This window comes from Rhinatrema bivittatum, chromosome 3 (assembly GCF_901001135.1).
Source record: "Rhinatrema bivittatum chromosome 3, aRhiBiv1.1, whole genome shotgun sequence".
Lineage (NCBI taxonomy): Eukaryota > Metazoa > Chordata > Amphibia > Gymnophiona > Rhinatrematidae > Rhinatrema > Rhinatrema bivittatum.
This window is the reverse complement of record NC_042617.1, coordinates 104,286,431-104,299,577: the sequence shown is the minus strand read 5'-3', so window position 1 is coordinate 104,299,577 and position 13,147 is coordinate 104,286,431. Positions and strand designations below refer to the sequence as shown.

At 42.5% G+C, this 13,147-nt stretch overlaps 1 protein-coding gene across 1 annotated transcript in view; it reads left to right on the top strand.

Moving 5' to 3' along the window:
* Positions 1–13,147, top strand: part of TASP1 (taspase 1) — a 352,009-nt gene that overhangs the window by 51,530 nt on the left and 287,332 nt on the right. The window contains exon 4 of the mRNA XM_029593555.1: positions 1,294–1,362. Within this exon, the coding sequence (XP_029449415.1) occupies positions 1,294–1,362 (69 nt within the window). The remainder of the gene's footprint in view (positions 1–1,293; positions 1,363–13,147) is intronic.

Genomic DNA, 13,147 nt, shown 5'->3' with positions numbered 1-13,147 from the left:
ATTATACAATAACCATGCCCCATTGTTCTAATTTGTATTTCTTGTACATCTGTTGTTAAGGTGAAAAATGTTCTAATATGCTTACCAGCAATATTTTTATTTATTTATTTATTTAAATCTTTTTCTATACCGTCGTTAAGGTGGGTACCGTCACAACGGTTTACAATAAGGCACAAAAAAGTAATGCTATTAACCTCTATCAGTTTACACAGGTGCCATAATGTTTGGTAACATAGTTTTAATCAAAATTAGTTAAATGAGTGTGAACACTATCATGTCCTGGTCGATTCTATAGCAGTTTGAGTCGAGGACTCATTCGATAAGTAGCTTATCCTTTACTGATGAATTCTATTAAAGCCAAAAAACATACACCCTTAGTGATTTCTGTTTGCGTGGGTGTTTTGTCCCTTGCACTTACCTGGTTGAACCTTGGATTGACTTCCGCTTTGTTTTTTGGGTCCATCCCTAATATGATCAGATACATAGAATAAACCTATATTGGTAGGTGTTTCAAATTTTTATAGGAAAAAAGCCTAGCCATTCATATCCTAAGTGCAGTCACGTACAGAGAAGAAACAAGAGCTCATCATACAACAAAGCTAAAATTTGCTTTAGTTCTTTGGTTCACTGCTGTAGCCTGCTTCTCTTTACAATCATTGGCCTCAGGTAACATTTTTACACTTTTTTTTCATTATGATAAAACAGTATTGATCTCCAAATGTGCACGTTGTGAATATTGTTCTCCTCTCGTTGGCGGTGTCAAGAATTTAAATTGGCACAAAACATCTTTACTACATATTTGTAATATGCAGCATGGCAACCCGTGTTTGGAATTGCATCTGCAGTGGTGTGGAATCCCTGAGGCAGATGCTATTTGAAACATGGCTCGCCATGTTGGGGAACATAAAAATGTACTAAAGGTGTTTTGTGCCAATGTTAAATTCTTGATACTGCCCATGAGAGGAGAACAATATCCATAATATTCACATTTGGAGATCAGTACTGTTTTATTGCATTGAAAAAATTGTAAACATTGTTTACCTGAGACCGATGAGTATAAAGAAAAGTGGACTGAAGCAATGAACTAAAGCTGCTTTTAGCTCTTTTTTTTCTTCTCTGTAAGTGACTGCACTTAGAAGAATATGAGTGGGTAGACTTTTTTTTTTTTTTTGTATAAGACTTAGATTGGAAACATCACAAAATGAGGAAAATGCAGTAAATCAATTTCTTTTTCAATAGAAATTATAAATGGAATAAAGAACAATGCTTTTATTCTTTTTCCTCCTCCTGTAGGCCATTGAAAAGCTTCAGGCTGGTGACCTGGCAACTGATGCAGTGACTGCTGCTCTTGTTGAACTTGAGGTAACTTTTGGTTTCCATTTGTATTGTGAGGTGCTCTATTTTCAAAAGATTGTAGATGCGGTGTGTATATATATATATTTTTTTTACTCATTGCAAAATCTTCAGTAAAAATAAATATTTCAAAATGTGCAAAGCAATAGCCTTTCCATAACATATACTGCATGTTACTCTGCTTGCAAGTCTAGCACTGGGGGTTACAGGGCCACCAAGAAAATTCATAGTTTGATATTATATAGTCTCGGATATTAGCATTAAGCTGAATATTTCAAAAAAATATCAAAAAAAATTTGTAATTTTTTTTAACCCTAAACTCCATTTTTACATGATTTTAGTTTATTTTTGTTCATTTAGATACTTTATTCAGTTTTAGTTTATTTTAATTTATGCAGACTTTTAAGTTTGTATTTCTACTTTCGTACATAGTAAATGATGGCAGATAAAGACCAAATTGCTTATGTTGCTAGACCAGTCATTACATATGGAATTTCCTCTTCCACAGTTGACGGAGACTTCACTCTGGCGCATGCTTTGGATCAAAGTGAATAGCTTCTGTAACTTGTCAGGGAGTCTGGACACTGACTGGAATTCAACTTTATGCTGAGAAATGTTAGAACCATGGTCTGCAGCTCTAACTTTCTGCCACCCTTGACACTTCTAATAGTAGAATTATCAGCTTGAGACTCACCCTCTATTGCTTGTGATGCCACTGGTGGGTCGGCCGGTGGGTCCTGTGCAGAGCTTTGGGACAAGGGTGTCCCCAGATCTGCTGCCAAATCCCGATGCCAGGACTGATGCTGGTTCTGAAAATGCCTCGCCACAAGGTGTAAGTGCATCAGGGCTGGAGGAAGCTGCGGGCCAGGCTCCATGTTGCCCACTCCCTGGGGCAGTTGCTACAGGGTCTGCGTGGCAGGTCATGACCCTGCTGCTGAAAGAGCCCTGAAGTGCCAATCCTGCACAGGAAAGTCAGGGTAAAAACAAGGGGGGGGGGGGGGGGGGCTATATATGACCAGGCTGGCCAGCCGGGGTCAAGGCCTCAGTTGGCCTACAACCAAGGCCTGACTAGATGGCATCAAGTAAGGGGGCAGCAAGGTAGGTACATAGCTGGGCTCCCCCAGCCAGGTACCACCCGCCCCTAGGTGGAACGAGGCTACCGGGATGGATCGAGGCACACTTGGCTGTGGACGGAGGATTGACCTCAGGGGCTGAGAGCTGCAGTCGCCACTCCATGGTTTGTCTCTCTGCTCAGCCTGGATCCCATTCCTCCCGCTGCGCCAACTGTGTCCTAGAATGCCTCCTCCAGGCACATCCTAGCTGTTGGTGTGCCGGACCCCTCCCTGCAACCTCCTAGGTGACCAGAAATCCTGCCATGCCAACTCCTTCTGCAGGAGGAAGCGGGGGACAGTGCTTTCCCTGACTCCTCAGAAAGTGGTGCTGTGATAGTGGCTCATCCCCAGCCCAATACTTGTTCTGGAGAGGTGATCGCCTTGCGGCCTTGGCATATGGCTGTCCTGTCTGAAGCCCGCAATGGAAGAAAAATGCTGTCTTGGAGGTCACGTAACATGGTGGAGGAGTAGGACATGTTCCTGTGGATCCGTGTTCCCTCCCTCCAAAAAGCCTCTAATTCGTTTCTTTTCTTACCCTCATCATACTCAAACTATCCGCGCTGGAAAGATGGGCCTTTTCTTACTCTTGCTGGCTGCTTGTTTTTCGCCATTTCACCTACTTCACCTTCCTAACTTGGATAGCAGCGAAACCGGCCAGGAGCGGCTTAGAAAAATACTGGTACACTGATCACAAGATGGCCGCGGCCGCTCCGACTCCACAGTCCCTGGACTCCCGGGATGAGAAGGTGACAGAATTGGTGGAAGCCGTCGTAACGGCCGTGAACTCTAAATTTGATAAGCTGTATCAAAAATTTGACCAAATGAACCAGATTCTCACAGATTCCACCGCCCGCTTGCAAGAGGCCGAGACGCACATAACTATCGTGGAAGAGAGAGTGACGCAGCTGGAACAACAACTGATAGAACTGAAAAGTGAGTCAGAGAAACAAGTTAAAAAGCTGGATGATCTGGAAAACCGGTCTCGCCTGGGAAATCTACAATTTATCAGTTTTCCAGAATCCATTCGAGACGTGGATCTGGCAGCACTGTTGGAAGCCTGGCTGCCACGTGTACTGGAGCTCCCTATAACACACGGAGACCTTCGTATCGAACAAGCGCACTGCGCTGGTTTGAGACTTACCTTAAAAATAGACAGTATAAAGTCAACTTCATGAATAAAGAATCACAAGCCCATAACCTATCCCATGGAGTTCCACAAGGATCAGCCCTCTCCTCGACCCTCTTTAAAATATATTTACTTCCTCTCTGTCACTTATTTTCCGAACTTGGCCTCAGATATTTCATATATGCAGACGATGTCCAAATCATCATCCCTATCACTGACTCCCTACACAATGCCCTTAAAACCTGGGACACTGCAATCACAGCAATTAGCTCACTCCTCACTAATATCAACCTTGCCATAAATGCTGATAAAGCAGAAATAGTGATTATCTCCCCCCTACGTAAGCATAATAATACTACATCACCCCTTGTCCTCCCTCCTACAATCACGCCCGCACAATATGCTAAAAACCTTGGCGTCATTATCGACAACCAGCTAAGTCTTAAATATATCAATAATACTATAAAAGACTGTACTTTAAACTACACACACTAAAAAAAAAATTAAAACCCCTCCTCCACAAATGCGTCCTTCAATCCCTAATCCTATCAAAGATTGACTACTGTAACTCACTCCTTCTTGGCCTCACCAAAGCAACCATCCTCCCTCTACAAATGCTGCAAAATGCAGCAGCACACATACTTACCAACACTCGCAGATCCGAACACATCACACCTGTCCTCAAGGAACTACATAGGCTACCCATTGCTGAACGGATAAGATATAAAACACTAACTATTATACACAAAACACTATTATACAGAAAATATGCACTGGCTCAATAACGTCCTGTACTTCCACAAACCTATCAGGCCACCCAGATCTCAACATGCTGCCACTTTACACATGCCATCTCATAAAGCCACACTCCTCATCTCTAACAAGGAGCGTGCTTTGTCCATAGCTGGACCCACAACCTGGAATGATATGCCCCCTGACTTACGTCAGGAATCATGCCCCAAAAAATTTAAGCAAAAACTTAAGACATGGCTCTTCCTACAAGCCTTTCCCTGAATTTACCTATATTCGCACAACGAAGTAATTGCCAACCATTTGAACACCCTCTCTTAACACTTGCTTTTCACCCTTTACATCCTATTTTATAATTATCTCTTGCTATGATCCCCATCCTTTTCCTCTTGCTTAACTATCTCCTTCAGCTAATTGACTATTTTGCAATATCTCCCAGCTAATTGACTATTTTGCTTACCCTCCTTTAATTACTTGTAAAATTATTAGTTTAGTTAATATCCTTGATTACCGTAATTACTAGTTTGTTAAATTTCATCTTGTATCCTCTATAATTGTACTTGTAATGTACTGTTGCTATCCTTCTTGCTTAAATGTAAACCGATGTGATGTTTTTCACTAAATGAATGTCGGTATAGAAAAATCTGCAAATAAATAAATACAATAAATAAAAACAAGCAGGTAACAACAAACCTCGCCCGGTAATAACTAAATTTCTCAACTCTGCGCACAAAATGGATGTGTTAATCAGCGTCGGGCTGTGGAGTATGAAGGCACCTCAATCCTGATTTTTCAGGAGTATTCAGCCCTCGTGGTGGCGCAGCGCAAGGCCTTCACCCCAATATGTGTGCTGTTGATACAGAACAAAATTGGCAGAATGAAGCCCGCATCTGAGACTGTCGAGGCTGTACGTCAATTTGTCGATACCTTGGCGACTTCATCTGGAGAGTGACCGATGCTTTTCCAACTGGAATTTTTTAGTTTCTTTTACTCCTTATTTCTTCCTCCGCACTTGTAGCAGAGGGGAGTGGGACCGATCTGTTAAGACCCTATTTTCTCACCATATACGATCCTGCATGGAGATTTACTGACCTGGTCTCTCATGGATGATGGGACCTCCCTGAGGAAGAACCGTGGACACTTTCTGGGAGAAGCCAACCAGGATATGTCATTGTGGCCCTTTGGTTTCTACCTCTGCACTGTCTTTCTAAGTGCCATCGATGGCAGTACTCCGCCCCGTTTTTTGGGGGGGAGCTCACCCCTCATCTGCTTATTGCCCGCAGCCAACCTGGGGTCTCCTATCGAACTTGGATGGCTCTCCAAACACTTCAGATTGCCGCTCTACAGGGACTCCCCAGCAGGACATTTAGAATACATCTGGGACTTTGGTCAGGGTCCGATAACTGGCTCTAACTCTCTAAATTGTATAGCCGCGGGATCATATGCGTTCTTCTCCTTGTTTTTCTTTATCTATCTCTCTTTTCTCTGTCTTTTTCTTTCTCATGCTCTATTACTTACTCTCTTAGCCTATCTGAATTCCTTTCTGGAGGGAGGGAGTGTTCCATGCGGGAGGGTGACTAAGGTCTCTGTTTGTAGAAGAGATGGGTGGTAGTAAGATGGGAAGGGGTGGTAAGGGGAGGGCAGAATGGGGAATGCAAGAAACCTGTTGCAGTATTAGTGATCCTGATCTTGCGTATAGGTCAACTACTTGTATATTACCATTTCTAGGGTGTGGACTTAGGCTGGACTCTTAGCTGATTACTTTCATCACACTTCCAGATAAAATCATGTCTCAAATATTTTTGTGCATTTGGTCCTGGAATGTCTTGGGCATAGGCTCAGTCTTTAAGAGATATAAACTTCTACAATCATTACAGAGACATCAAGTTCACATAGCGTTGTTGCAAGTGACAAAATTGGATGCAGTGGAACACCAAAAATTGCGCCGTATGTGGGTGGGCCAAGTGTATTCAGCCCAAGCATCAACAAAAATGGCGGGTCCTCATAGGTAAACATTTCTTTTCAGTTAGATCAAATGATCGCTGATGATGAGGGTCGTTATCTGATAATAATTGGGCTCTTGCAAGGCTGCCCCATCACAATTTGCAATATCTATGCACTCAATGTCTACAGCCATGCTTTTTTTTTTTTTTACTGGCCTGCAAACACGCTTGGCAGCTCAAGGGTCATCTTCTCGTGGCTGGTGATTTTAACTGTGTGTTGGATCCAGCACAAAGCGGCTGGGGCCTGGCGATTCACCGACTAAAGGGGTCTCGTTTATGTGCCACACATTGGAGTTGTTAGATGCTTGGAGAACGTTGCATCCCATGGACCTAGAATACACCCACATTTCCCGAGCACATGGTACAGGTTCCCGCATAGACTATGTATTGATTCATGAAGGGGACTTTGCACGGGTGTTATGAGCTGAGCTGGGTCCCCTGGAGATCACTGATCACACTCAATGGACTTCGTTCTTGTAATGTCATCCACAGAGGCTCGTAGGTGAAGATTTCCATGACATTTGTATGTGGATGTGGGGTTTCGCAATATTTAACCCAGAAGTGGGGGACTTATTAGTTTATGGAGTTCTTTACACTCCTTTTGCACTGTCTAGGGGAACACGTCAGGGGCGTCTTCTTTTCCTGCTACATTTCATTCTTACCTTAGAATCTTTCCGTAACAATATAAGGAACAATGATAATATCAAAGGTGTCCCCCAGCGCCCAGGAGTTCCGGCCCCCTATACGTTGGTCGCTTTTGCTGATGACCTCTTAGTCCATGTTAGTTCCCCCACAAAGTTCCTGGGAAGCCTTGATGTTTGAATTCACTCAATATGGGCAAGTCAAGGGGTTGAAACTTAATTTGGGGAAATCGGTAGCCCTGCTCACGACCCCTGAAGCTCAGGATTGGATCCTGGCCAACTTCCCCATACTTCGAGTAACAGACTCTATAGTCTACCTGGGTGTGCTGATTCCTCGCTTACCGGTTCAGGTACAACTGTTAAATTACAAAACAGTTTGGCAGAAAACAAATACACAATTGCAACTCTGGTACAATCTGCCACTCTTTCTTGCTGGTCGTATGGCCCTCTACCAAATGATGATTCTCCCCTATTGGTTATATGCAATGCAATTGCTACCTGTTTTCTGGACCAAATGGGAGCTGCAAGGGTTTGCCACCCAGGTATGACGCTTTATATGGAAGGGACGGAAGTCCCGTATAGCGTTAGATAAACTTCGGAACTTACAATGCCTGGGGGGGGGGGGGATTGGCCAATATCAAAGGCTTGCCAGATACGTCATGCAGCTGACTGGATTATGGGCACACATTTTTACACACCCTTGGTATTGAACAACTCTATGTGAAGCCTCTTAATCTTTCCTATCTTTTGCATAGGACTCATCGGATACTCCCAATACACCTTCGCAATAATGTCCTGATAAAGCCTACCCTAGCGGCCTGGCGCTGGTTTTGTTGGCGTTTAGGACTCCCCATGCGTGTTACCCATTTCTTGCCGCTCCTGGGAAATAGGGATTTTCTCCCTGGCATACAGAGTTGGGTATTTAGAGTTTGGAGAGATAAGGGAATGCATGCTATTGTTCATGTTGTGGATGAGCTCAATGAGGTGCACTCCTGTCAAAACTTGCAGGAGCTTTATGACCTTTCCAACCAACACTTTTATGCCTACCTGCAATTACGTCACTATCTGAGGTCCTTAAGTTTACCTGATCCACATAATTATGCATGGGAAGTACTCTCCGATTTCTTGGATATGGATGACCCCACGTGCTACTGAGTGTCTTTTTGGTATAAATTCCTTATGAAACACCAACCTCACCCTAATTGGGAAGTACTAGTGGCGGGCTGGAACAGAGAACTGGGTACTAAACTTACTTTGGCTTACTATAAGGGCTGTTTTGGCCGCATGCTATCTTTAGCGGTCCACACTCCTCTTCGGGAATTACAATTCAGATTCTTGCACCGTTCTTATATGGCGGCTTCGCAAGCAGGTACCTAAGGGAACCATGGCAATGGGTGCTTCCCCAAATGTGGAGTGGAACATAATACACTCTGCCACCAATTCTGGACTTGTCCAAAATTTTTTCCTTTTGGCAACGGATGCATGGATATTTGCTTTCACTAACTTCCGCTTCTTTTGCTTTATTAGTGAATGTTTTTCTATGGGAGGATACGCGGGGTATTGCCTTCTCCAGCAAATATGAACAATGGTGTTGTAGAGTGTTGATCTTACTTGCAAAAAAATGTATTCTACAAAAATGTATTCCCTCTGACTCATCCACCCTCACGCAATATCGCAACTTAATCCACTTTACCTGTGTGCTTAATAAATATGTGGACAAAATCGAATGGTATAAAACAAAGCGAGACTATGTTAAACGTTGGGATATGAACCTTCAGTCTCTTTCTCCTGTGGCCCGTAGTGATTTTCTCAACGATCTACCCTTTGCTTAATGTTGGCCTTGGATGTCAGTTACAAATTTTATTGATTCGGATCACTTCTACTGGGGAGGGGGGTGCTCTCAACACTTTATATGCTTTCTATAATTTTTATGCTTTCTATATGGCATATATTTACCAGCATTATGGGTCTTCACTCACCCTGTTGCCCAGACGGACGAAGAGTTCCCTCCGTTGGGCTCCACGAGACTGTAACCCATTGGGTGAAAGACCTTTCTTTCCTTAGAACTTCTGTATTACTCGATGTGGCAAGCAGAATTGTAAGTCAACGAAAAGAAAAAAGAAGGAAAACTAAAGACTTTATTGTTCAGTGTTACTGTTTATTACAGTTTGCATAAATAAAGCATTAAAAACAAAAATGCTTCCTTGAGCAGATCCATTAAGGCTGCTGCTCAGCTTAACAATTAAACTTTTTTTTTTTTTTTTATAAGGGGAAGGGCTCCACAGCGCTCTTTTTCCCACCTTCTTTTTTTTTTTTTTTTTAATGCTGATTCTGCATATAGCCGAATCAATCCAATTAAAGAATCAGATCAGCCATTCTGGGGGGGGGGGGAGGAGGACTTGCCAGTAGAAAAAACGATGCAGCGGCAGCACAACATGGAGAGCAGGAGTGAAAAGGGCCAGCTTTCGAGCTGTGTCCTAGAGTCATCCTCCCTACCCTGCAGGCCCCGGCCCCCCAGCATCCTTCTGCTTTGAATTGCCCAATTGGGCCTGCTAGTTACATCCCGCCCCACCCTGATGCCTCCCCTCACCCAGCCTCTTGGCCTTTCCATGGGGCATCACATCAGTCTCTCCCCCCCCCCCCCCCCCAGCCAGCTCAAGGCATGTTTGAACGGCATCCCAGGATTGGCATCATGATGTGGCAAGTGTTGTTCTGTCGCTGCATGTGTGTGAGGGGGTCGCAGCGAATGTTTCAGCAAAGCACTGACTAACCCCCTGGTACCATGAGGAAGTGTTGTGGGATGCATGAGTAGTGACCCCTCCTCAAGACAACAGTGAGTGCCACCGCATCTCCTCCATTCTCCTGTCATGGTGCCATTTGTACACAGGGTCCGACTTTTACATTTTACAGTTTAAAGGTGCATTTTCCAACAAAGGTTTTCAAACATTACATTACATATATACCTTAATTTTTAAGGTGCTTGTGCAGTGAAAAGCATTACTCAAAAAAAAAATCCAAAAATATTTATAAATCACAATAAGAGAAGGGTAAAAAAGGGGAGAATATCACTCATGTCCAGATATGGCTATGCTTTATAAGCTACAGTGAGGACTCCGATATATACATTTTGGAGGAGTTTTTGATTTAACAATGTTGATGCAAGAAAGATTTATATGATTTTGTGTGAAGGTGATATTTTTTCCATTGTGAAGGTCTTCATTCCCGGGAAAGGCATTGTTTGAATGCTGAAATGACAGCCGTGTTGGGATGTGGGTTATATTCTCCCTTTTTAATAAGTCTCTTATTATTTATTTCTAAAATATATTTTGTTGAGAAGCTTGAAGCATATGATGAACTGTTTTTTCAACACAGGTTGAACATTTTATATGCCTGAGATATGTTTAAGACCCTTCCCAATTGTTGAGTTTGTAGATATTTTTGGTAGCTTCAGCTATGTTCAAGTACCATTTCTTAGAGAGAGGTCTACCCTGACCATAGGCATTAGTTGCTGAAATTGGACCATGTTGGACTGGGCCTGGTTTAAACTAGTTTAGTTACCTACAGTGAGTTTCTCTCCTGAGATCTGTTTGCTTCCATTAAAATCATCTATAGAAAGTAGGAATTTTACATTGTAGTAATATTTTGCACATATTGCACTTCAGAATGACTATTCTACCCTTGGCTGAATTTTAAGAAAATTAAAAAAAAAAAAAAAAATTTGGGACATAAGATTCCTGGTGCTTTGGCATTGCCATTTGGCATATGATTCTCAATGTGTCTTGCAGAATGGCCCCACAAGCGGCCTTACTTATCTGGACAAGAGCATGCTGCATGTTTGTTTTTGGCGGCATGGATGCCACCGTGCAGGCCCTCTAGATGCTCCTCTCCATAGGTGTGCATCGGATTACGAAGTCCCTGCAGCAGGAACTCACTAGCTGGCGTCGCCCAATGATGTCAGCACAGCTGGGAATTTAAACCTCAGCTGCGCTTCAGTCCAGTGCCTCAGCAACAGATCCCATTGCCTAGAGCATTGTGTGTTGCTAGTGTTCCTGTCTCTCCAACTTGCACTGCCCTGCCTCGTCTTGTCCAGCTTGCCCTGTACTACCTTACCTTGTCTAGCTTTCCCTTTCTTGTCTCATCCTGCTTTCTCCTTGGACTGACTTCTGGGACTGACTCTTGCTTGAACCTTGACTACTCTTACTTTTTGCCCACTACTGACCCTTGCCTAGACCTGGGCTACTCTTGTTTGCCATATGTCACTGCCTCTTGCCTAGACTTGGACCTCATTGCCTGCTGGCTGCCCCAGCCTAGCCTGATACTGGTTCTGGCCCTCCTTACCCAGTGAGACGTTCTCCTAGCATAACATATATTAATGTAGGCAGAATATAAATATTTTAATATATAAATAAATACAAAAATAAGCCCTGCCCATTACCTGGAACCCAAGGGCATAACCTGAGGGGAAAGTGACTGGTAAGGCTGAAGTCCCAGACCTAGTCCTGTCCCAGAGTATGCTTGCCAGCTGTTGGTGTAGACTTAGGGGGTTTGCTGTCTAGGCTGTGCCAACCATACCACAAGGGTTCACTTTCCTTACAAGTAGATGATGGCAGAAATAAATCAGTTAAGCCTTTTGTCTTTTTTTTTAACTTATTAGAATTTCTGCAATCCCAAGATAATTCACAATACTGATAGCTGGCACTGTTCCAGGCATGCAGAACAGCAAGGTGACAAACACAGAGTAATACTAGCCATGATCAAATATCAATGAAGCCATGAGTTCTTTCTAGAACTAGGGTCCTCTGTCAAGCAGGATGTCACCTGTCAAGCTATGGAAATAGAAAATGTTCTCTATGAAGAGATGCATAGTTCTTCTTTAGTAAGAAAAGGCTCTGAATGCAAAAAAGAGTCCATTTGTGAGCATGCCCACAACTATCATTATTGTGAATTACCTTGAGACTGCAGAAATTCTGTATTCCTTGAACTTCTGTATAAATAAATACAAATGCTAGAAGTCTAAAAAATAAGATGGGAGAATCAGTGTATAGCACTGAATGAAGAGAGTAGATATAGTTGGCATCTCAGAGACCTGGTGGAAGAGGATAATCAATGGTACATTGTGATACCAGGGTACAAATTATATAGAAATGTTAGGATGGATCAGACTGGTGTAGTGGTGGCACTATATATTAAAGATGACATTAAGTCAAACAGGATAAATGTTCTGTAGGAAACAAAATGCAATTTGAAACTGTATGGCTAGAAATTCCAGGTGAAAAGGTGAATAAAATAACAATGGGTGTATATTACTGTCCACCTGGCCAGAATGAACAAACAGAAAATGAAATGCTAAAAGAAATTCAGCAGCACAGTAATAATGGGTGATTTCAATGACCTCCGTATTGATTGGCTGAATTTCATATGAAGATATGCTAGAGAAGTAAAGTTCCTAGATGAAATAAATGACTGCTATATGAAGCAGCTGGTACAAGAACCAACAATAGGGGGAATTATTTTAGACGTAGTCCTTAGTGGAACACAGGATTTAATGTTGGAGCCAGTTGGCAACCGTGATCACAACATTATCAACTTTGACTTAATAAATAGAGGGAGAGCACTAAAGAAATTTACTGTGACAGCATGTAACTTTCAAAAGGGTGACTATGATAAAATGAGGAAAATGATTAGGAAAAAACTGAAAGGAGCAGCTGCAAAGGTTAAGAGTTCAAATCAGGCATGGACCTTGTTTAAAAATACCATCTTGGAATGTGATTATTCCACACATTAGAAAAGTTGGAAGGAAAGCTAGGCCACTACTGGCATGGTTAAAAGGTGAGGTAAGAGAAGTTATAATAACTGAAAGAACATCTTCAAGAAATGGAAAAGGGATCTTAATGAAGAAAACAGGAAACAGCCTAATCACTGGCAAGTTTGATTCAAAGCATTGGTAAGAAAGGCAAAGAAAGAATTTGAAAAGAAGCTGGCTGTGGAAGCAAAAAAACGTTTTAAGGTACATTCAAAGTAGAAATCCTGTGAGGGAGTCAGTTGGGTTATTAGATGATCAAAGGGTAAAAGGGGATCTTATAGATGTTAAAGCAATAGCAGAGAGAGTAAATTAATTCTTTGCTTTGGTCTTTGCTGAGGAAGGTATAAGAGAGATACCCA